The sequence below is a fragment of the Diprion similis genome, chromosome 12 (assembly GCF_021155765.1).
Source record: "Diprion similis isolate iyDipSimi1 chromosome 12, iyDipSimi1.1, whole genome shotgun sequence".
In the NCBI taxonomy this organism is placed as follows: Eukaryota; Metazoa; Arthropoda; class Insecta; order Hymenoptera; family Diprionidae; genus Diprion; species Diprion similis.
Window position 1 is genome coordinate 13,934,560 of NC_060116.1, and position 26,615 is coordinate 13,961,174.

Here is a 26,615-nt window from a genome sequence, read left to right on the forward strand (position 1 = left end):
TACGTGCAATGTGTATACATATACATTTGTACATATATATATATATATACATACACCTTGTCAATTCGAGTGATGAAAATCCCGCATTAGGGGATTCGGGTGCGGCGAGGCTTGACGCTCGGCTCCCCAAATTTCACGGCTTCTCAAGTCTTCGTGGGTTGACATGATCGTCGCACGCGTAGCGTTTAATAAACGAGCATCGAGGATCCAGCGATTGACTAAAAGCGGCTGAGGTGATCAATTTCTGTTCCGAAGACATCTCGACTCGAGTCTCGAAAGAACGACGTTTTTTTCACCATCCGGTCGGAGGTTTCCACGATCCTTGATAATCCTGCTTATTGTTTGGGTATATAGATGTCTATATGCCCATTTCTTGATTTATTTACCGTGCGAAAAAAAGGCCGGCTGAATAATGGCTCGAGTTACTTTTCACCCATTTCTCTCTTTCTCTCTTTTTTTTTTTTTTTTGCCTTATTACATGCAACGTTTTCGAAGCGAGGGGCTCGCGTTAAACGTTCGACGTTTTCTCTTAACTTTCTTTTTTTTTTCTTTTTTTTCACTCCATTCTCAATTCTTTCTCGCATCTTGATAAATTGATTCGCGAACCAAACGAGCCGTCATCGTTACGTTCGAAGAATACGACTTCGCTGTCGCGAATCTGCAGCATTTGTATTATGCAAAATATTTCTAGCCGTTAAAAATTCACACCCTGTACCACATTACAATTGCAGCACCAAAAATCTCAAATTCACTTCATAAAATTCGAAACATCGCAATCGTCGTTTTCCTCCGTTTTTCAATCATCAAATTAATCTAACGTCAAACCAAAGTTTCGGAGTGACTGAGAAGATTAAAAATCATTCAATGACAAATGGATTGAAATATAAATAAAAAAATTTCAATCAATAACAAAATTTCATCATGTTATTCCGTAAACGTTTGTTTTTTCTTTTTCCTTCTTTTTTACTCTGTCATACAACAATCAGAACCGACCATTTCATGACCGACGGTGTTTTTTTTCGCCAAATTTTCCCTCCCATTGATCATGGAACACTGTTTAATTTCTTTTCGTTTGATTTATCCACCACCGTGTGGTTTGTACACAAAATAAAAAAAGAAGAGGTTTCAGCACGTAATTCGATATTTTTAATCAATGAAATTTGATTTCTCAATCGTTTCCCCTTCATCATATACGCGTTGACGGATCGCGAATTCCACGCGTCTGTTGGTACAACGTCTGGGGTTACGGTGGTCTGTGGTAAATTCCCGCAGGAAGAAATGATTTCCCAAGAGTCTTTCCGCATATGTCGAAGACAAACGTGCGTGACCGCCCCGAGACAAGTGCGGCGTTTCCCAGGACTGAATATGGGGAACCATCCCCCATGAAACTCTCGTTATGTAATACATATGCGTATACGAGACGTATGCCGTAAGAATTCATATGCGGTATCTCGGGTGTTCGAGAATCGGGACACCGTCTGACAGGGGAAAAGAAAACAACCTCGAAGATACGAAAAAGACGATTGGCCACTATAACAGCGATTTCATGGAAAAAGGATAAACACATGCGGGAAATGTGCATGAGGTGAGGAAAATACGCTGTCCATGCAGAATATTTTTGCAGGTCAAAGACCTAGATTCGGGAAATTCCATCTACCCGAAATACGGTAGTTGTGAAATTTTTTTTTTTTTTTTTTTTTTATCTGGATGACGTACTCTGGAAGGTTTATCTCAAGGAAGTTGCTCGGTAATAATTTCATGCACAAAACAACGATTTTTACGAATTTTACAAAGAAACGAAGTATGATTATCCAAGCTTTTGTTTATAACTCCAGTATGTTTTCTTCTTTTTTTTTTTCTTTTTTTTTCCTACTTGATTACAAATACAACAATTCAACAGGTACTCAATTCCGGTTTACGTTGTAATGAAATTAATAAAAAAAAAAATGCTAAATTATCACCAGCAAACATCCTTGAACGTGATCTTAATCAAGATCGACGACAATATAATATCTCTTACCGGTAAATGAAAACCGAGGCGACCACGAGTCCGACGACGATAGAGCTGAGAACTATGGAGAGAATCGCGTATCCCGGAAGAGCTGCGAATGTTGAGAAAAAAGAAGGAAATTAAAATTAGCTGGAATGAGAAAAGAAAAAGGAACGAAAAAAAGAAAAAAAAAATTCAAACAAAAAATTTTTAAATTCATAAAGACAAAATTTGCCGGAATAATTTTTCCGCCACGTAATCGTTATCGACATATATAATTATACAAGCGATGGCCACCGAGTTAAAAATAATCGATGCATCGATTAATTGATTACAGAAAAAATAATCTAACACTACTCGATTGAATCCGTAAAAATTAATCGCTTAATCGATCATTAATATTGTATTGCATCGTTAATTGAAATAAAAAAAAAAAAATTAAAAAAAAAACCGATTGTTAGGAAAAATGATCGAGTCCGTCGATTAATCGAATTTGAAAAACAATCGATTATACTCGATGAATCGGAAAAAAAAATAATGGATGTCAATCGAAAATCGATTACTTTTCGTCATTCATAATGTATATAATTAATATATATATATATATATATATATATATGTATATACACGAGCTTACAGTTATCCGGACAGAGGCTTCCGTCGAAACCGCACGTCGGCGTGTCTGGCGGTGGTTCTTCCCTGCCTCCCGACCAGTGGATGAGTCGTCCCGGAACGTACTCGAGGCTCTGATTTGCCCCGTAGTAATTGGCGACGATCTGAAAGCATAAATGTACACCTAAAGGGAAAATTCTATTTGATTTATACCCTTTTTTCTCCTCTCTCTTTCTCTCTCTCTTTTTCACTCTTTGCAGTGATTCCATGATCGTTCTTCTTATTCTTTTCCCTCTTATCTTTTTCCACCCACGGAATATGGAACACTCCCGGGGTTCGTTCGATTCAATTTCATTTCTACAATGCGTCGAATCGTGTTCGGCATGCACGATCTACCTCTTGAAAAATATATCTGTATTCGCTGAAGTGGGGAGTGAAATCGTGCCCGTCCTATTCTGCCCAGTTATGATTCGTTCATTTCGTGAAACAAGGTAGAAAAAAAAAAATCAAAATCAAAAGAAACAGATTTTCCGTCAATTTGAACTTTAACCAGGATAACTTGTGTCTGAATTATTGCTCCAAATTGAAAATTTGATGATCTTGTGACGTTTTAACAGTAATTTTTTTAAAAATTTTTTATTATGTTTAACAATAGAATAAAACATCGAGAAATCACGAAGCCAATGAATTTCGGAGAAAAAAAAACGTCCAGTATTTTTCCTTTTTCCCCAAACTTTTAGAACTTTGAAACTATTGTCCGTAACGTAATTTTCATACAATTTTTGCTCCCTGTAAATTCTTAAGTGAAAAATCTTAAAAATCAATATGTTATTACTGGCGTGCAACGTGGTCCTGTAAAACGATGTGTAAATGAAAACGGTTAATACGGCTAACGCGAGAAATTATGTCCAAGGAACAAAGTGCTGCTGTGCCGCACGAGTTACGACATATTTTCACGAGCACGCAATAAAGCAATCAAGCGAACTGAACTTACGATCGGAAAAAGTTATAACCATAGCGTAGAATTAATTGAAAAAAGTATAAAAAAAAAAAAAAAAAAAAAAAAAATTACTACAGCAAAATGATGAAGCGATTATACATTTTTTTTTACGACCCAACTATATTATATATAAAGTTTTCAAAATTTTTCAATAAAATATGTATATATACCTAGTATCCCTTTACGGTATAACGAAAAAAGTAGGTAAGAAAAAAGAAATGGCCAAAATCACTTTACGATCAATGAACTGCAAAGAGTCCAGAATAAGCCGAGAGTTTCTTCGGCTATATATAATACCTTTTCAAGTTTCCAGCTCGACTTGACTTATCAGCGTGAAATCTGTCCCGGGAAATTATCCGAAAAGCGCGTAGGAAGCGCTTCATTTGTGTATACACGTATAATTATATCGGTATACATATACAAGCAATTAAGTACAACGTCAAGCAGTAGTTCGAGTGAGAAAATTCGCGTGAGGACTTTAATTAAAGCCGTGAAAAGTATTTGACAAAGCCAAAGGCGCGCGGTCGTTCATCCTTCGTATACGATTACATAACACTGTACAAAAATACACTACAAAGTGTCGAATCGTGACCGTCGCTCAATTAACGTGGCGGGTAATTAATCACCCTTGAGAAAGAAGAAAAAAAAATATATATGTATAAATAAACATGTGTGTGTGTGTGTGTGTGTACAAAGGAGGGAAAAAATAAAATAAAAATGAACAGTCAAGAACCGGTAAAGAATGAAAGAATGAAAGAAAGAGAGATATATAAGTACGAAACATCCGTGTGAAGAATCTAATCAAGTGAATTGAACGGAAAAGTAAGTATCAGCTAACGATAAGAAAGATCGAGGCGAGATGAGGTGACGTTTCGTTACTATATACATTATATGTATATATATATATATATATATATATATGTGTGTGAGTGTGTGTGTGCGCGCGAAAACTTACCTCGAACTTTAAGGTCTCCGGGTTCATGTCCAATAGGGAATAGTCGGCGATCCTATCGCCATTCGAGTCGATGTTAACGTCCCCCGTGATTCCTGGAGCGACGATACGTGAAAGAAAAGAAATTACCTTTGTGATTTGATATCGATGCAGGAATTATATAGTTTGTAAAGTTTATCTACAATACCGTAAATTATAACGATTATATTAACAGGCGATTAACTTTAGCGATGAACAAAGTTTTCAAAGTCAGGTGTCAAGTTCTCGTAGTTCTTGTGATTTCGATAACAATCATCATTACTGACGTGAACGATCTACGAGGAAAAATCGAGGGATGAATCTAGAGTCATTATTTAATACATTGTATCAAATTTATCTTTTTTTTTTTTTTTTTTTTTCTTAATACGGTATTAAAATATCGCGTATTTAATAGAATATATATGTAGTAAACGGTAATGTAGAGAAGCAGAAACAATTTCACCCGCGATACTCATGCATTCGCAAATATGTACGACGTATCTACTACGTAAAACTGTTTTCGCAGTTTCCGTCCTGTATGGAAATGAAATTGGAGTATAAACGTGGAATATACCATACCTTATATTATACAGGTACGTTATACCTATTTATGCGTTATACTATATGGTAAATTTGAATCGTACCAATTTCTTTTTTCCATTGAAAACCGGGCGAAAATTTTTTATCCTCGAACGCGTATTTGCATGATAGAAATATACTCGGTTAAAGTTTGTAACGGCCTTTTTTTTTTCATTACCCCTGGCATATTTTACATACATAATATAGTAACAAACAGAAAAACGGAATTGAAAATGAACCACGGAGGGCAGAGTAAACTTCATCGCTTTATCTCGTGATGTGTATAAACGTGTAACCCGTTTCGTTTCGTTTTTTTTTTTTTTTTCTTTTTTTTTCCTTTCTCATTCCTAACGAATTTACTGATTAGTTTACATAACATATACAAATACAATTAGCGATTCGTTAATTTTTCCAAACTTTTCGTTACGATTCACTCTTCTATGGGGGGGAGAGGGGGGTACGGTTGAAAGTTAACATAATTACAAGAGCACCGAAAACTGACGGTGAATAAGTAAATATATTACAAAAGATAACTTTGAGTTTATAAAGAAAAAAAAAAAAAAAAAATCGAAAAAAAAAGAAAAGAAAACGACGGGATTAAAAAGGGGATGGTAATTATATAGATATATAAACGATGTTGTGCGGGGGTCGAATGGAACTCTCAGATAAAAATGGAGAGAAAGAGAAGGGAAAAATTCATCCCTTACCCGTTACCGCCGCTAAGAGATAAAACGGTAATAAAGTGTATATAACACGCCTGTTTTACCATAAATTACAACCTTACAAATTTACCAACCATATTAACTGACAAGTCATTGCATGTTAATCATTCATTTTCTAAATGGACTACGTGCCTGCAAGGGTGAATTTTCAACTAGATTTAATGCGTGTTATAGAACGAATTAAACCCTTCGAGGGTTAAGGTCTTCGAAATCTGGAATGGCATAATTCGTACCTACTCTTGCGGTTAAAAGCTTTCTTGGAATGAATTTTCATTCAATTAGTACGAGTTCCATTCCTAATTCTCGCTTTAGCCTGAGAATGGCTTGAAAAAATACGATATTTATAGATTTTTACAAACATCATTTTGAATCAGTATTGATCTCGATTCTGGGACTTAACATTTTTTTTTCTAAACCTAAGGTATCGGAAAAACACGACGACTTTGAGTCGTGGTAAAATTATTTTAGGGATTATGAAAAAGTTTGGAATTAAACATGTTACACAGCAGAGTGATGAAGATAATTTGAGTGTCTTGTTGTTGCTCTTTTTTTTTTTTTTTTGTTTGTTTTTCCCGAAAAAAAAAGTCGAGCACTTGTCAAATTTTCAATACGGCATTTATAAATACGCTACCCAGAAGCACGTAATCAAGATATAAATTATGGTTGGTTTTACCTAACATAACTATGTTAATATTTCATTTGTTTGAAATTTGTTTTTTCCTGAAAGAACGTCGGATAAAAATTTATCTGAAAAATATCGTAGACCGTTCAATGTTCTGAACGCCATTTAGCCTCTCCACGTTTATGTTACGTCTTGATCCTAGAAAGCGTGTTATAGTAGACGATTTAGCGGATCGATAACGGTGTGAAAATGTAAAAAAAAAAAACGCGATTACGAGGAGTGATAAAATTCAACCACGTGGCCACAAAAACACGGATTAAACGTTACCGCGGATTGCATAATTGAATGGAAAACACGCGAAAGAAAGAAGTTTTCGGATGAGAAATGAGTATATCACTTCGATAAATCGAAGCAGCGCGTGCAGAAAATGAATGCAAAATTTTGGCAAGAAGCGAATTTCGCACAACCTTGAATCTGCGTTACCCAGTTGACGATTATTAAGATCGATCGATTGAACGAGCTGTTAATACAAGTAATTAATCTCCGCGGCGGCAGTTTCAAAGCGAAAACGGAGAGTAGAAGTAGAATCTGGAATATCGCCTGACCCTCTTCTGCGGAGCCAATTAAGGTTGATGTTTAACGTAATTTGTTATACGGCTTCAAATCCGCAAATTAAAGAACTTTTATTAAAACGACAGCAGCTGCGTCTCGTCTACGTTTCACAGTTAATACCACGTATATATGTATATACAAGTTTAACGTTCAAGTCAAAGATTGCTGGAGGTAGAAACTTTGTTTTCTAAAGTAAGTATATACATGCACACTTATACATATCTACAGTTCTATTTACATACCTATATGTATTATCCCCAACTTTACTTTAAATTAATATATTTCTTCTCACGCCTCGGCGTGGAATCGAAAAAGACAAAGAAGTAGAAATAAAATTTTTTTCCACACGAGAAAGCGAAGAAAAGTTCGCAATTTAAATAGATAAACCGGTCTCGACCTTTTTTTCCTTCTCCAAAAGTACATCGTTGCAATAATTTCTCACACCTGATGCGATTCAGCGGTGAAAAGTGGAAGAAAGTCGAGTTCTAAAATTTCATAAAATTTCCAGATTTTCCAGGACCTAATACCCAGTTTCTCCTGTTAAGTATATTCCCAGTTCTACCGAGTGACTAAAACCCAAACTGAATTCGAATTGAATAAAATTATAACGTATAAAAAAAGTCATGCCAATCTATTTTCTTAAAAACAAAAAAAAAAAAACAAAAAAAAGTAAACCTGTTACTTAAAAAAAATCATTTCTAATCCCCACGATATAAAACTGATACTTTCAGTTTCGTCCATAACCAAATTGAAAATCCCCGAAAAATTGCCAGGTTTGCCAGATTTTCCAGTCACATGACCAGCCTCTGGCTTTACCAAAGATTCGAATATCATGGTGACTATTCGTATTTTGTGATGGAAATTGGATTATCCTTGAACGAGGAGAATATAAATGAAAAAAAGCAAAGAATGATAAGCAAAAAAGCAAAAAGCAAAAGCACTCACCCTTGAAACTCTTGTTCCACATCCTGCGTGTGAGATTACCACCGTCGAGATTGACCTCCCCGGGATTGTCGGGTAAGCTCTCGTTGAGGGCGAGGGCGTAGAGAAGAACGGCGTCATAGAAAGCTGTTACGAACGTCGATACGGAACTGTTGCCGAATGTGAAGTTGTACCTGGTCTGGGCGAGGGATTTCACCTCCCTAGAAAAGTTGAGGTACTCCAAATTGTCCGGAGTGCGAGCCGTGACGGTGAGGAGAGCCTGATAAGCCTTCTTCGCTTTCTCGTTTCTCGCATCCGAGTCACCCTCGACCCTCCACGGTTCGGTGTTGCTGTCGCTGCAACGAAAATCGATTTCCCCGTTTCAAAATCGGATTTAAGAAGACACGGTTTAATTTATTTCTTCGTCTTTTGCCCGTTGATTTCCGTTTTAGATAAACGAGACACGTTGCGTTGTTTAAAAGGGGTGTGTGGGGTAGTGGGGGAGGAGGGGGGGGGGGGTGAAAAGTTATCTTCCAAGAAATGAGATGAATATGAAAATACAAATTTAGACGGTGGAAAAAGTTGCGTAAATCAAGTTGTCAAAAACCATTCGATCAACAGCTCGGAAGGAAGGTCTAACCGAGAACCATTGACACGTTTGTTATTTACGGCAAAACTTTGTACACAAGTTATTCTTTTCTTCTCGCTTTCTTTCATTCTTTTTTCCCTCATTTTTTCCCGTCAGGGTTCTTTTCTCCTTTCCGTCGTCGCCGATGAAAGGTCAGCCAGTGAAGATAGTGGATTACCGAAAGTACCGAAATGGAATTCCAACCGCGCTGTGTCTCATGTTATAAGCGAAGTGCCCGTCCTTAGGGAATAAATATATATATATATATACACTCACGTATACATGTGTGCATAACGCAATATAATGAACTTTATGATATAAATACATGAAGTATTATACTTATATGTGTACAATTTTCTTCATATAAAATATAACCTCAAAATATTGGAAGGAATTTGCGTGCATGAAATGAATTTTACATCACATGATGCGTTTGATGAAATTTTTTTTTTTTAATTTTATAAAAGATAAATTCATGCTGTAAACTCGAAGGAATCTTTATCGAAGCTTTTTATTTAATAATTTAATTATTTACTTGATACTTTGGAATAAAAGGTCTTTGATCGAGAGTGTAATAACAGTTTTGGCTACCTGGACTTACGGTTTCTCTCTATTTTTTTTGATTTCTTAAAAACGTCTTTTCCATACCGCATGATTATCTCTCGGGTAGATTTCTGCAGGTACCGGGCATGTTTATTATTGTATACGAATAGTTGTTTTGAGAAAGTTCGCTAAGCGACTGATCACCTTATTCTCCGCAGAGGCGTAAACTCACGTAGACGACGCTTCTAAATATTTATGAGAAATAATCGCGAGTAGAAGGAGGGAGGGAGGGAGAGATATTTGTCAAAACGAGCACCTCAACGACACGTTATATATGTATGTACATACATATGCATATGTATATGTATATGTATCTATACACGACCCCTGAGGACAGGGTGAAGTAAAATTCGCGAGGGTGTTGACCACTCAAACTTTGGCGAAAGCTGAGGAGAAACAGAAAGTAAGAAAATAAAAGAGAGGAAAAAAAATGGAAGAATTTCTCGCAAAACGACGAATCGTAGGATCAGGAGAAAAGTTCTTGAATACATGTGGAATTACGATAGTAACGTACATACCTCCCTACTATACTTACATATACGATTCGGAAAACTTTTCGCCATACCTACAAATAGGGATAAACGTTTATGATCGTCGCGAGAAACGTTTCTATCGTAAAAACGAATGCTCGAGTTTAGGTATACACGGAAAAAGAAAAATTCTAGAAAAGAAAATAGGCGTCTGATCTTACGTGTTAGAAAATAATTAACGAACATTTCGGATTTGAAATTTTCAATCCACACAAGATCGAATTAACGACGCGATTATTCAACAGTACCTACGTTGAAATATTTGTTTTTGAAAAAACTGCCCCAAAGCATATCAAATTAGTTTCCGAAAACAGGGATCAGAGCTTCGGTATGTCGGTTTAAACAATTTGGAACTTCGCTTGCTATGAATTCCACCATAGAAAAAAAAAAAAAAAAAACAAAAAAAAAAAAAACAAGAAATAAAATTACCATTTTATAAAAAATCAAACACATCATTGCAGGTTATTTCTCATAGCGGGACGCGAGATTTCATAACAAACAAAAAAAATGCAATTGAAGGCAAGAAGATTCCTTTCCGAAAAATAAAATATTAAACAGTTTTTCAAAAAAAATCTAAACTCAAATGTGAAAATATGGTGGCTTAAAAACATGGGAAAAAATCACCGTTGACACTGCATTGAAAATAAAAACGAATATATGTATACATCTGTATGTGAAAAAAAAAATTCTATCCTGTGCGGAATTGTCAATCTGTCGATGACGTTTATGTGGACGAAATTGGCAATTGCTCGACGTCGCGACGCTTCGGGTCCGGCTTTGATATTGCCCTCGTCATTCGGTGGAGAGGCGCGTCAACGTCACGTCGTCATTACAGGTGGTGATCGCGTTTTTGCATCCAAATGCGTGAAATTGAGAGGGAAAGTGCTGCGCAAGGTGTCCTGCGAAACGATAATGGCGTACCAATGAGCTCAGTTTCCGGTTACCGTTTTCTTAATTAAGCGAAACTTGATGCACTTGGAGGCAATCAGTTGCTTTTTCCAATCCTATAAACAATCTATGATACGAAATATTATTCTGTTAATTGCTGCGGTAAATACACGAATGCAACAATTTTTGCAAATAAGTATATTAATCAGAGATCGACCGACGTTTCGACGACGATTTTTTAAATCAAGAGAGAAAAAAATCATCGAGTAGCAAAAATTAGACGATCAAGTTACACGCAGCGCGAAAGATTTTGCTACATTTAAAGTGTTGCGATTTAAAGGAGTGAGAAAGTTTCGCTTTTGCTGTTCGATGGTTACTGGCTGAAAAAAGAAAATCGTCTTTTCGTGATTCGAGGAAGATTGTCGCAAAAAATGGAGGATACAATTTCCTCTTCAATCTTCAAAAATGACGAATGTATGTATGTACATACCGTACGTAGCAGATACTTCGTTTTTTATGATCCTGACTAAAAACGAGACAAAGTAGAATATATCGCTAAGATATCCTGTTCGTAAAATCTTTACGGTTCATAAACGGGTTTACAGAAAAAAAAGAAAAAGAATGAAAAGAATGAAAAGAAAAAAAAACATTGCGAAACACTCACTTTAATACGGATTTATTATACCTACATAATTCCGTTCCATCATTCGCAATATGAATTCCTCGCGTCTTTTTGTAGACACAAACGATTCATAAACAACGCAATTCTACTTCTCTATTTCATTGAGGCGTGTTTTTTTACGACGGGAAAATTTTTTTTTCCTTGTCTTTTTTTTTTTGTTTTTTTGTTTGTTTTTTTTTTTTTTTTGTTTCTTCTAACTTCGACAAAACGACAACATTCCAGAATTGACTGAAGAGAAAACTTTTTAATATCTAATTGTGTGAATTCAGAGAGAAAATTGAAAGAAAAACTTCTTCTCTCCCCGAGGTTGATTAATGGCAGGTTAAAAAGGAATGAAAAATGGAAGAAAAAAAAAAAAATACTCGCAGGTACTCGTGAATATTGTCTGCGCGAAAACATCGATCCTTGAGCGAGAAATAATTCTCTCTCGGCTTTGCAAATACCGCAGCTGGTCCGTAAAAGTTTATATATATACATATATATATATGTATGTATATACATATATGTACGTAAAATAAAATAGCTAAAGCAAGACGTCTAGTACGACGGCAGCTTGTTACCAACTGCATTTGAAAATCTCGACTCTTGTATCCAGACTCCGCAAGACGCTGGAGGAAAGCTGCAGAGGCTTGAAATGCATGAGAGGAGAAGGATATCAAGGAGAGCTGGAAGTCGACGAATATCGTACGTGGATATATAACGGGTGTACGTGAATGTACGTGAATTTACGAAAGGTTGCACATTATCGCAGCCCCGTAACTTGGACTCAAAAGCTCAAGACGGTATCTTATATTACGGATATTAGCCTCGTTTCGAGCTTTTTTCAGTAAATAAATTCACCAAATTTGCAACTTTTTTTTTCCAAAGGTGATAAATTTTTCCGTGCTTTTCGACCAGGGTAAACATTTCTAAACGAAATTAATTTACTCCTAGATTCGGATCAAACGACGCAGATTATTAGTGGGAATATACCTGAATTTTCGTCTTTATTTGACGAAGGATCTGGGAAAGAGAATAATTCGAGAAAGCGAATATAGCGTCTCAAGACTTACCTGGACGACAACTCGATGGAGAAAAATACGTATTCTCCAGAATCGACCATGCCCAGCTCCTCCGCGGCGAGCAGAATCTCTCGTATAGTCGTGACGTTGGCACACATGACGACAACTGAAACATGAGAAAAATGTCTATGCAATGTAAAGGCGAGTAAGTTTGTATATTATAAGTGGTTTTTTTTTTTTTTTTTTTTTTTTTTTTTTTTTTTTTTTTTTTAGTACGGTGTGAGGTGTGCAGCAAAAAAATCCTTGGCAGAGTTTCAGATTTCTTGGATTATAAGGTTTGATTTTTGTTTCACCGAAAAATACGAAAATCCAATTTTTTTTTTTCTCAAAAATCAAGTTTTAAAGAATTTATTTCACGACTATTTTCTTTAAAAAACCGTAAATTTTCGAACCAGGATTAAAGTGAGAGAGCTTTCGATTTACAAGCTACGGGTGAAAGAATTGAGGTAATTGTAAAGTGAGAAAAAACATATAAAATGTAAAGTATTGATCTCAAAATTTTCTTTTTTTAACAAAAAAATTCACGAGAAAAATTGAAAGCCAATTGATTAGTACTATTCATTCGAAAATTGGGTTTTTAGATTTTCGGGAGTGATAAAAATCAAACTCGCGCTGTTAAAAAAAACCTAAAACTCAGTGAAAGATGATTTTCTGTTTACTCTGCGCCATACTTGAAAATAAATAAAATCGCCGATAGAGATTTCGGCTCAGGCGTAGTTCGATTTGGGGTGGAATGCCTCACATATATTTATCCATGTATAATATATGAAAGAAAATGGGAGGGAAAGGTGAGACTGCTGCGATTTTTTCCCCTCTTGTCTATGCGACGCCTGCAGTTCACAGAGAGCGTCGCGACGCCGTCGTCCACGACACAGAAATGGTTTCAAACCTCTCGACGTATAAAGCACTTTCAAGAGATACTATTTTTCCCACCCCCCGCATTATATGCACACGACACCGTTGTTTTCGCAGTTTTCACTCCTGGCTTTTCGGAGTAGTAAAACCAGCACTGATCTCACATCTACGGCCCCGCCATTTTCAGAGGGAAAAGAAAAGAATAAGATATAGAATTTTTACGCAAAATGGAAAACCATTAAAACCCAAACTGTCCGAAGAATGGATTGTGAACTGCATTCACAAAGTTTTACTCAAACTGAGGAATAAAACTTTCTTTGATTTAATTAGAAATTTGTTTTCTCTCGCTGCACGATCAAAAGTATTTCATACAAGGAATACCTAAATATATATATAAAATTGAATCTTCAAATTTTGTGAGGTGAAAACCGAGCTGCTCCGACAGAAGTGAGATTTAACTATCGAAAATTTAGAAAGAATATCAAACGAATTAGATAGCTCTTTAAATTTTCTCGAAACAAATTCAGAAAAAGTTTTTACAGAATTGGAAAGTTCTGAAAATTTTCTGGGATAAAATGTCAGAGTGGCTGAATTTTCAATCGAATAATCTGACAGTTGACTCAAAAAATTCAGAGATAATTACATATTCTCGATTATTTTCATCCTGAAATCTTAACGATGTGAAAATGCAATTATAGTAGATATGTGAGAGAAATTTTGTGAAAATAACAAGAAATCAAATCTCCGAACGATATATATTCTATATAATACGTGTAAAGAATTCTTACTTGTAGGGGAAAAAACAGGGGCGATTTATGGTTGGATAAGAAAAGAAACAAGGAAGAGGAAGAGAAGAAACCCTGCGGGAGAAATTGAGGATGCCTGATACTCAATGCTCGGTGACCGTGAGTGAAATCCGCTTTGAATATGAATTTCCCGGACCCTCCATATCGCGTTGCTTTGCCAAATCTAACCACCCTTCGCTTTTCGTCTCAATCAACAGTCGCCCTTAACAATAAACACGATTGCAGCGATTATCAATCAGGATAACATGTAATAAGTATACCTATCGCGTAAATTAATCAGGTGTCTTTGTAAAAACGAGACTGTAAAAATCATCTGCAATATGGTAGAAATAAAGAAAAGTTGGTCAAACATTTAATGATTATTTGGAAGGGAAGCATAAAGGTGGCGGAAAATTTTGCAAGAAAATAAAATACGACGAGAGAAAAAAATCGTCGGCTCGGTAAAAGAGGAAGGGACGAAAAGGAACAAAAGGGATTTCACCGCGGGCGGAAAGTTATGGGAATCTGGATGATGGGTCGAGTGGTGGGGTCGGTTTACGGAAAATTTAATCCCGGTGGGATAACCAGAGAAAACAACGCGTTTGAGCGAGCCAAACCATCGCGTAATCACGTCTGCTTATGCAACTTTCCTTCCTCTTCTGCTTCTGGAAATGGAAATTAGAAAATATTGAATTACGTTGGTTCGAATTGAGGCATTCCTGGATGAGAAGCGACAAACAAGAAAATGAAGGCGATTCATTTTCCGCCAAGATAACACAAAGTAAAAAAGATTCCACGAGATATATGATGCTATCGAAAATCTGACGGTTCGCGCGTACGACTATGAGCTTCAAAAATCTTTCCGGAAGCCATGTGAAAATAGTATATGTAGTATAAAAGGGTCGTGACACGCGATGGCGGGAAATTCAAAGCCACGAAGGTGATAATGTGAGGTGTTCAATGTGGGAAAGGAAAGAAGAGCCGAGGCTTTCGGCTGTCTTATCTCCAAGCCATTGTGCGACGCAGACCGAGTATGAAATAATTCGAAGAAACAATTTGCGCGACTTTACGAACCGTCGACGGTTTTCGGATGCACAATTTCCTCCCGGCGGTAAGTTTAATCTATGCAAAAACCGTAAAATGCGTTTAACAATTTTTGCAACGCGAACGACGATGTAAAGAAGATAACATCACGTATATAAGAAAATAATAAGCTGCAGATATTGTATAATCGTTGGAATTTAAATGCCCCGGAACGATCTTTTTCTTCTTCCCTTTATACCCTCGGGAGAAAAGGAAAAATGAATTTTATAAACTAACCGCGTATAACCCCGACGATTGCCAATAAACATCTCAGTTCATTCTAAACGCGTATTAAGTTTAGAAAAAAGTTGACTTAATGCCTCTCTGTTACAACCCTCGGAGTAACAAAAAATTATATTCCAAGTAAAATGTTTATATATGAATACATCAAGTCATACCAGCTAGGATCGTCGTATCTGTCTAATTTTAATCGGAGGATTTGCAAAATTATTTCTAAAACTTTACGCACCTGATAAAAACTTTTTTCACACAGATCAGATCAGATGATAGTATGTAATGTTTTTCATTATCTAAAACCAATTTCGAATGGATTTCACCTACAACGTGTACCAAAATGAAAAATAAAATAAATGAGACGTCGTATAATTCCATTGGAAATTTTTATTAAAAATATATACCTCGGAACCTTTTCAACCCCCGTTTTATAGTAACAACCACCGTAGAAACGGGTTAATCCAAGCTATTTCCAAGTACGTTCTAAAAATACGTCGGCTAGTCGTTTTTGCAGACACCGGCTGTGCTCGTTCGTTGTGTTCGGGGTGGATTTCAGTCTGTAATTTCGAAACGAGTGCTTCGCCCGATTATTTTCCCAGTCGGCTTTGCAGCATCCTGCAGGCAATGGCAGAGATTTCGACATCTGTTCGAACGGTTAAAATCCGACAATATCGTTCCTTTATATGGAAATTTTACCATTCCCATAACCTTTTTCAAAGCGAAACAAAAAAGCTTTTTCTCTTCTTTCCCTTTTCTCGTAATATACACACGCAAATTGTCTGGTAGAGGAAAATTATTGTACATCACGGACACACAGACGCGCACGCGACGAAAAGCTTCGAGACATTTATAAAGGATACAAGAAGGGTCGAAGTGTCGAGTTTATACTCGTCGGTAACTGCGGACCAAATTGGGCTGGACTGTCACACAATTTGCATATTAACGAGATATGCTATACCTACGTCTGGAAAACGAGCGCCGACTCAACGATGCTATATAACAATAAGAATTAAGCGCTTCGCTACTTGTCGAAATAATTTCTACTGCCGAAAAGATTTGACATTTCTTTTGACACTGTTTTTCTCCTCTCCGGTGCTTTTCTTTACCGCAGCACAGTTTATGCCTACGTAATAAAAAAATAAAATAAAAAAAAAAAAATGCAGGAAGTTCATTTCGCGAGAATACCGATTCATTTTAAATGAATTTTAATTCGTCCGAAGTAGAAAAATAGGTGCGTTTAAATTTGAGTAAATGTATTAGTTATTGCGTGAAATCTAGTATCACATCAACGATAAAAATTTTTTGTAAAAACTAAAATTCAACCTTTTATATTATAAGAATTATTAACAGCTCCGAGGATTTTTCTTCTCTCGTTTTCTACCGCATTTCCTAGATAAGAAAGTTTTTCCTAGTCGTAACTTCGGCGATTCGTCTTGATCAGTACGTATCGTCGAATCGGCTTACGTTACAAGTTTCAAACTCGATCGCGGTATGTATATATAAGAGTATTTTTACATTACAATACACCGGAGCTCATCTTTGCCGGAGAAATGGGGAGAAGAAAGTTTTTCGCTTGGAAAAACTATAAAAGGATAAAGACGCTGCGATTTTATCTGCGGTAAGCGAGAGTGAAAAAGTTCGATTATAGCGAAGGAATATCGCGTGAGAGATTATAATAATTTCCCTTTGAACAGCGGGTCTTCGCGAAGCAATTGAGATATAATATTACGTCGGCACACCCTTTCCAATTTTTAATAAATCCCACCCCTCAGCCAAATCTTTCTCCGTTTATGGGCTCGTCTTACGCAAGAATATCCCGTTGTGTAGATATATGTGTATATATATCACACGTTACATATAGATATAATAATACATTTAATACATAGGCACGGTTACGTATGCAGATCAATCGAACCTCTCCAAGTTTCGACGGAAACACGAGGGAAATTTTTTCTTTCATATTCTCCCCATATGTCCACGTGTCGTCTTTGGGATGAGATTTATCCCATCTATTACATACACTTATGCATTTATATCTATCTATCTGTCTATCTATAATCTACATGTACGAGTTCGTTGAAAATGCGAAATGTGCAGGGGTGCTAAAATTGGCAAAATTACTGATGAAACTTGAGTGAATATTTTGGCTTTTTGCTGTATGTATTAGTATTTTATGCAAAAATTGATGAAAACCGGGAAACGAAGGTGAGTCCGGTTTTTTAAGTAATTGTATAAAACATTTTTTTCTCACGAATGCTTCGAAAACGAGTTTTTATGCCAGTAACAAGTGCCTGCCAGGTATCTACTACTGTCTAAACCTAGCTTCACTGGGTTTGCTTTTTATTGCGCATGCGTAACGATGCGCAACTTTTCAGATGATTCAGAGAAGGCACCGACAGCGCCAAAGACGGCGACTTCAGGCCCGTGTTAAAGATATAGAAAATCGAGTTTTCGATAAGAATTATATTACGAGTGTTTGTTCTACTTTGTTTTTTATCCTTCTCTACTAGAGTCAACCTGCGGTAAAATCTACAGGTCCGATAAATTGACCAAAAGCACTCCACTCGCCCGCGCAAACCGGACCCACCCAAAGTACGAAAATGGAATCAAGTGAAATAAAATCCAATGCGAGGGAACGTCTCAGCATTCGAGACGAAAAGGGCGAGATAAATTTGATTTCACGATGGGATCGAAGGACCCGTACATACACGCACACAATCATATATGTATATAAATATATATATACACATTAGGGTGGCGCAAAAAAAACCAACCATTTTTTTTTTTTTTTTGAGTCTCGTGCGACAAAATGTTAGTTTTTGATCTTTTAAGAGCCCACTCCAAAAGAGAGTTCAAAAAAAAATTTTAAGGAGTTCGCTCCTCATTTTTTGAAACGTCAGAAATCGATTTTTTTTTTTTTTTTCTTCTCGTTACGGTATAATTTTATAGACAAAAAAAAATAAGTTTTTATAAGTTTCAGTTCAAAATTTGAATTTTGAAAGGTCACTCATAATTTTTTTTCAATTTTTTGGTGCATTTCTTTAGATTTTTTCGAGCGACCTTTTAATATTCATATTACAATTTTATACATTTTTTTTCTTCAATTTAGTAAGAAAGAATCGATAACAATACACCACGACATGAATTAAAAATCAAACAAAATACTAAAAATGCAATTTTTTTAATGTAATTTTTTGACAATTTTTGACATTTTTAAAAATTTGGAGCGACCTCTTAAAAATTTTTTTTTGAGCTGTCCTTCGGAGTGGGCTCTTAAAACATCAAAAACTAACATTTTGTCACACGAGAGTCAAAAAAATAAAATGGTCGGTTTTTTTGCGCCACCGTAATACACATATTGTATACACGTGTTATAGAGACATACAATGGTATGTACGTATCAGCAATCACGAAAAGTCGTGAATGAATTTCAGAAACCGATGTCAATTAAAATCGAATCCAGGAGCAGGGGCAGGGGGGGGGGGTATCGAATAAAATAAAAGTATAAATGAAAATTAAGAGAGCGTCAATTTCGTAATTTCGCTGTTACGAGGACGGCGGCACGTGCATTGCGTGTGTGTCATTCGGATATGTAATTTCATGTGGGTTTTATCGCGTCTTTAGCCATACAATCGAACGGCTGCTTCAACGGCAGGACAGCAGATCGTTATTATTGCACGTTAAAAAGCGCGTCGACCCGACAAAACTGGGCCACGATGCGCAAAAACGTCGTAAACGAGGAACCTGATCCGCTCGATTACAGATGCGCGCGGATCCTGCAGTCCCCGTTTAATTGCATTGAGGCAGCTGCATCGGCTGCCTGCCAAAATCTGCAAGAAACACAGTTTGCAGCCGCGTCGTTGAGCGAGTTGAAATCCCAAATAGTCGAGAGTTGAATCAACGATTAAGCCAATGTTTTTTGCTTTTCAAGTTTTAACGCGAAGGGGATGAAATTGTAGAAAAATGAGAAAACATAAGGATTAAGTTATCGAATTTTCAAAGGACCAAAAATCTGTTTAAAATAGAATCTTAGGATGTAAAGTACAGAACATCAAAATACAGGATCGTGAAAATTCCGATAATTCTATTTTTTGGCTTGTTTTTCACGTCAATTTCTGCATCTTCAATTTTCTTCAGATATTCCATTCGCAGAACGATCAATAATTTACAGTAAATTACTCAAGTATTTGAAATTTTTTGCTCCACCTGCGAGTTTTTTGGATTTTCATTTCCATTAAATTTCCAATTTTTCCCCCACTCGTTCTTCAACAACGAGGAAAGAAAAATACGCAACTACACCTTCTCTCGAGATTTTTCATATATGTACAAATAGAAACGAACTCACGACCCCCGAGGATCGAGATTTAAACCTACAGGATATATGGTTTTTCTCCTTCGTTCGTTCACGCACCCGTCAGACTCGCGGCATTTGATTGCACCCTCGTAAAAACAAGCCGATCATTATACCGTCGAGAATTTGTCCCCCCGAGATGACGACGTGTTTTTTTTTTTTTTTTTTGTTTCCTTCTTTCTCTTTTTATTCCCGTTTTCGTATAAATTTTTCTATTTATATATATATATATGTGTGTGTGTGTATATAAAAATATGGAGGTAAAACCGGGATTCCAGCAGCACCGTTCCTTCGGGGGCCAAAAAAAAAAAAAAGAAAGAAAGCAAAGAAAAAGAAAAAAAAAACAACCCAGGAAGTGCGGCAGACGGCACGTGACGCTGTATTCCACAGGTTAGATCGATCCTAGCTTCTGGCTGGTAAATATGAATGTATCGACGCGGCGGTTGAAAAAAGAGCAAAACCTGCAAGAATCAAGAGCCAAGAAACGCGAGAGGGGTTTCGAAATGGCTGATTATCACATAGATCGAAATCCTGTTATACCCGTCTCTCTTTCTCTCCGTCCTTCTGCTCTCGTCCTCATTCCAGTCAGCCGAAATTCATCATCAACCATGCGATAAAAATTGTCGATAAAATGTATAAAAATTTGCATCTTCATCCTTAATATATTCTTTAATGATTTCGGTTGAAAGTTGATCGAAAAAATTTTGCCAATTTCACGCAATTTCTGAGTACCTACCTGGGGAAAAAAAAAAACAAGAAAAAAAAAAACACAGCAGCTTTGATTTTCAAGATTAAAATTAAAACTTCTTGTGCTGAATGATCAAGACTCTGAACATATGTTTCAATGACATTTAATTCTTATGTTTTTTAACGTTTCAATTAAATTTAGGAGTCAACAAAAGCCCGGAATGAAGATGTCGATATTGGGTAGACCCCAAAGTCATAGTTTGAGTTTGCGAAGTGATTGAATCCCGAGTTCGTCTGACTGTAGATATTAACGTTAACACAGCTCTCTGCACACGGCGATGAATGTGTGAACCACCGTAATAATTAAACTAGAACCATGAATTTTCCTCTACGACGAATATATATGTATCTTTGTATGTATGTATGTATGTATATTTAAACTGAACAAATCGTTGGACGTAACGTGATTAGCAGTACGATTCTACGGTTCGTAATTAAATACGCGTAAATTGTAACATGGGTATAACATAATATAATGATATGTCAATTAATTCGCAGGAATGAATAATTAAGAATAAATCATGCTGAGTAGAATATTGAATGGAATCTGAAAGAGAAACAGATTCCACTCTCTCGCTTACTTACACACAAAACGCGATCGGTTCGTAAAAATTGTACTCAAAAATTCGTACGTACTTGTGTATAATATCGAAAAACTAATGAATTAAGAGAAATGCACAAGGGAAATTGAAGAAAAGCTCAAAGATCTGATAGAATAGAAAACACGCATCGACGAAACGAAGTTTGAGATAAAGATCATCGTGGGATTAAGCCAAGGACGCAAAAGGTGAAGTAAAAAAAGACACACACAGGAATCGTGAAAACGTGCCGAAGAAACGTAAAAAAAAAAAAAAATGGCCGATATATCGAAATTGCAAACATGCTAGTATAAAATAACGAAAAACGAAATTGTTCGAAATCTTGACTTCTGAAATTGTCGCTGATTAGTAGTCATTCTAATCGGTAATTACATTCTAAAATTAAGTTTTCGAACAATTCATCTGTCGTTATTTTCCTTTCTTCCGTTTAAAATTTCGATATATTATCAGCCATTCGAAATATTGACCCTTCCAACTTTTGACCTCCACGCTAAATTTTCAGACCGTGTTAAGGGAGCAGAACGGAACAGAGTGAAAGTGGAAAAAAGGGATACGCGACGATTTCCCTTAGAGACCTAAAAGCAAGCAGATTACTGAATTATTCAATAAACCCTTTCCGGCAAGAGACTGAGTCCGCAGGTGATCCCCGTGATGACGAAAAAATAATCAACACGCGGACGGACGGACGATCTCCTTTTCCTTTTTTCCTCTCAGACAAAATTTCGTCTGAGGGACGAGCAAACTGCTGACGCAGCCGCTCGTCCATCACCGTTGACGAATAACTCGCAATTTCATACTTCCGACCCCCGGTTTTCCAATTTGCAATTCGCCCGGTCGACGAAATGGCAACGTACTAAAACGAAAATACAACTTGCACCGATACACCGATCTGTTTTTTTTTTTTTTTTTTTTTTTTTTAAACTTATTTTTTACACTTAAATTTCTAAACAATTTAAGATGTGCTGTATTCTAATAGACTGTAAATAAGGCGTGAGAAATTTTCTGAAATTTCAAATAACTTGAAACAAACCAAAAAAAAAAAAAAAAAACTCGATCTAAGTTACGATTTTTTACTCACAAAACCTCCGAAGAACGTTTTCAATACCGTAAGATTTTCAATACATCTTGATTCAGGTATTTTTTTTTTTTTTTTTTTTTTTCTCGACAGAATTATTCAAGGTTGTGATTTTTTTTTTCTTTTCTTTTTTTTCTCATCCACCCCTCTTGTTCCGAAACTTTCAAGTGTATATTATAATATGTTTTCGCAAATCGAAACCGCATAAACGTTTGTTCAACGGTACGAGTATAAAAAAAAAAATTAGAAAAAAAAAAACGGAAAAGAAAAAAAAAAAAGGAAAAGGGAAACCAAGCGCTTGTATAAACATGTTACCTCTGCTTCGGCTTCTTGTTATCACAGAATCAATTTGGCGCTATAAAACATGTGAGCACGTCTCGAGGTCCGTACTCACGTGTTCGCTTACCCTTAATAAATATTATCGTTCCGAATGTAAGCGGAGGAATTTAGTTAGCCCGTAAATTAAATTAGCCATGTACCGGTGCCCTTTTAACCCCGTAACTCGCGTAATTCATATTATAAATACCGGGACGCGACGTGCTTTGAATCGAGGTATAACAATAATCGTATTTCACGAGTGTAGACTAATTGTAAGTGTTAATTGTAAAAAAGGCGTATATAGTTTTTGAATTTTGTACTTGATTTATGTTTTCTATAAATTTTCCAGGTTTTTCTGTGTCAGGAGATTCAATTATTTACCTGTCGGTATTTGACATGTGATTTCGATAACTCGGAGTGGCAAAAATTTTGTGTAATACCTACAAAATGGTTATTCCAAAACCTCAGGTTACCGATGAATATTGAAAAAGATAAATAATTCAAAGGGAAAATATTGAACTGCAATATCGCCACTAGACTAAACCTCGTCACTCGGTGTTTTAAATATTTTACCCGTAACGTATAAATTCCAGTTTAATAAAACATCTGTCGAACAGCCAGATAACCGCACAGCGAGTATAAACGTTTCCCTAAATGTCGTAAAGATCGAGTTCGATTTACGGGATGAGCGTGTGACGAAAGGCAAGAAAAGCCAAGATTCGCGTCTCAGCGACGTTAGATTCTAACGAACGATTTTTATTTCCCCTCCAACCGTTATAAAACCAGTGTAATAAATCAGTAGTGAAGAGGATTTGAAAATCGACGACAAGAGCGACCAGTCAAAGCGCCGGAGATTGCAAAATGCGATTACAGGTATAGTGCGGGTTGCGAGAAAAAAAGGTTGGAAAAAAGTAAAAATCCGTTCCATCAACGGTCCGCAAATCCAATTAATCGAGCATGAAATGTAAGAATACTGGAGCAGCGGTAGTGCCCGAAGGATTCATGAACTCCGGATTACCGATTATAATGGAAAGGTCTGTCAGAGGGATGGACCAGATCCTGGCGGGAATAAAAGATGGTCGAGGGTACATAGAGAAGAGAAGGCTGCAGGCTGCAGGCTGATCTATGAACGGGCAGTAATTGCATACCAACACGGACAACGAGTGGACAAAACTATTGTCCCATTCTCCTCTATGTATGGATATATGTATGGATGGATGTTGTATGTATGTGGAATTGTGGATCATTCCACGCCAACGCGAGCAGTGTTAAACCCCGACCGTCTCAAAATCATTTCATATTTTTTTTCCAACATTATAATGGGTAAAAAACGTAGCCTGAATTTTTTTCAAATTTTTTTATCAAGTCGTTTGTTTTTTATAGACATTTAAAATCGATTGCGAATCTGAAAATATTCTTAAAAATCTAGTAAATGACACAAAACACCACCCGTCAAGGAAAACGTGGAACGATTTTTTTTTTCTATTTTTTTATCACCTAATTCGGAGTTTTCAAATTTTCAAACCGAAAATTCTCTTTACTAACCAGAGTAGCGGATCATCGAATTGGTGAAACCGAACATTTACAAATAAATTGACCCTTCTTTGACGCTTACGATTCGATCCTGTGTTAATTTTGGGGTAAAAATTTAAAAATTCCGAATTAGGTGATGAAAAAAAAAACAGAAACAAAAATTCGGCCCACATTTACCTCAACGAGGGGGTGTTTTGTGTCATTCGCTGGATTTTTGTGTATTTTTTCAGAATCTTTAAAATACGCATTTGCAAACGACTTCAAATATTTATAAAAAATAAACAGTTTTATGATAAAAAAAAAAAAAAAAAAAAAATATGAAGTAATTTTGAGACGGTCGGGGTTCAACACTGGTCGAGTTGGCGCGGAATACCCCATATATAAATGTAATACGGAGGGTATATCGGCATGGGGTGACTCCTGCAGGCAACTCATGCAGCATTATATGTATAAGGTATATATCTATTAATAATAATAATAATAATAATAATAATAATAATAATAATATGTCCTAGGTGAATTTCAAGAGGCATTGTGTGCTCCGAGTACCTATACCCGCAACCTACGTGTAGGTAGGTATGTGTGTTACGTATATAGGTATACACAACGCATATAATATCTATCAATCAGCAGTAATAACAACGCTTGCAAAAAGGGATTGGACTATGAGATATGATAGAGCGATAGAAAGGTAGTGAAAGATGGATGAAAAAAAAAACAGAGGTAGGTAGGTGTATGTATGTATATATACAACAGACTTGAAGCTGAAAATTAAAACTTACCCCAGACACGGCCGGGGGATTCGCTTATAACGTCCGCATCTGCGGAAAACAGATAGTATGATGATCAAAAAGTTGGAGTTGACGAATATATACAACAACAACAACAACAACAACAACAACAACAACAACGAAGTATAATTGAAGTTTGCGAAAAAATTTCTATATATAACAAATTGACATGAATATTGTGTAAGAATTAGAAGATAAAAGAAAACTTGAGATATTCTTTCATTTTTTATATTTTTATTTATTTACTTTTTTGCTAATACACTATTATGTATAAATAAATTATTGATACCCGGAAAGGAAAATCGAAAGAGCTCTTCGTACCCTGGTATTCGGGCCTGATAATCAGTTTATGGAAAGTTCTGATAAGGTAAATACGATTACCATTGAACTCGGCTGTCAACAACTGAGTCTCTACCTTCCTTAGCTAATCGTGACCCGACGTGGACGTGGAAATTCTCTTGACACTTTACTGCGACTGAGCTAAGATTCGCGAGGACGATTTCTTCGCGCTTTCGGAATCCAATCGCATCCCAGTTGCGAGAATAGAAAACACCGGTGAAAATTAAGTTCGAGGAATGGTTTCAACGAATTACTTACTTACTTACTTACTTACTTTCTTTCTTTCTTTCTATCTTCTAGGTATTTCGTTTTATTTCATTTTTCTTCTCGCCGCAGACGATTCGCAAAAACCTCGATGCGGCAAACGAGACTTTGGGAAAAAGAGAAAGAAATAATAAAAAAAAAAAAGAGGAAATAAAAAAAAAAACTTCCCTCTTGCGCTACAGCAGCGCGGATCCTTCTGTTTCTGGGAAAATCGTTATTACACCTATAACACGCCTAGCGGTATAAAGGTTATTTGTTTTTTTGTCATCTTGCTTTATTTTTTCTATATATACGCGGTTATAACGTGCCCTCGCAATAAAACTCCGGCTCCAGTCTGTAAAAAAATCCCCGTCCAGTTCGTATATCTCAGCATTTATGCATATCTCTTATTAAATTTAAAAAAACAAATAAACACGCAACGGCCTCTCCTTCTAACATTGATTAAAATAATTAAAGAAAATTAATACAGCAATAAAATTAACCAGATTTTAGTTAACAAAAATATAGATCATTCGTCGTCGACTAAAACGCGATGAATATCGATGCAAATCAGCTCAAAGTACCTATATATAATATTTGAAAACGAGAAAAAGTTATTTCTTTACATATAATACATTCTTCACATCCCTTTGTACCAGACGAATTCCCGATTTTTAGAATACACAGAGTGTCAAAACCGCTCGGTATTCTCGCGAAAATTAGCATGAATACGTTTGAATTCATTTGGGGATGAAGTTGATTGAGCCAAAACCAGAATCACCCCTCCGTCAAATCCCTGCTGCTGAAGCAAGAGAGGGAGAAGCCTATTGATCAAACACACCTTGATTGCGTTCGGGCAACCCCCGAGGGGTTGATTCGGCCACAGTAAAGTATAAATTATCGCTTTGTGGCCGTTGAATAAAGGGAAAAACTTGAGTCTACCTCGAAGTCAGTGATTGTTGATCGAAGCGAATGTTGCTCTTTGACAAATATGTTATATCACTCTGATCCTTGAGGACGCGAACAGAAACAGAAATCGTCCGTGTAATGTGGAACAGGTTCATTGTTCATCCACATCGGTTTATAATCGTTCATCCCCGAAAAATCACGATAACGTGAAACAAAGATTTGTCAAAAGTTATTTATTTATTTTTTTTTTATTTTTACAACGAGTAGATTAGACGCACAATCTGTGGCATCATTTCTTACTTTGACTCGTTAGACCCTTCAGTCGAGCAATCA

At 36.3% G+C, this 26,615-nt stretch overlaps 1 protein-coding gene across 4 annotated transcripts in view; it reads right to left on the reverse strand.

The window, feature by feature from the left end:
• LOC124413520 (atrial natriuretic peptide receptor 1) overlaps positions 1-26,615 on the reverse strand; it is a 137,093-nt gene that overhangs the window by 52,716 nt on the left and 57,762 nt on the right. For all 4 annotated transcript variants that reach the window (XM_046894154.1, XM_046894151.1, XM_046894153.1 and 1 more), the window contains 5 exons: positions 12,412-12,526; positions 8,053-8,384; positions 4,558-4,649; positions 2,628-2,766; positions 2,021-2,102 (listed from right to left, as the gene is read on the reverse strand). In XM_046894154.1, the coding sequence (XP_046750110.1) occupies positions 2,021-2,102; positions 2,628-2,766; positions 4,558-4,649; positions 8,053-8,384; positions 12,412-12,526 (760 nt within the window). The remainder of the gene's footprint in view (positions 1-2,020; positions 2,103-2,627; positions 2,767-4,557; positions 4,650-8,052; positions 8,385-12,411; positions 12,527-26,615) is intronic.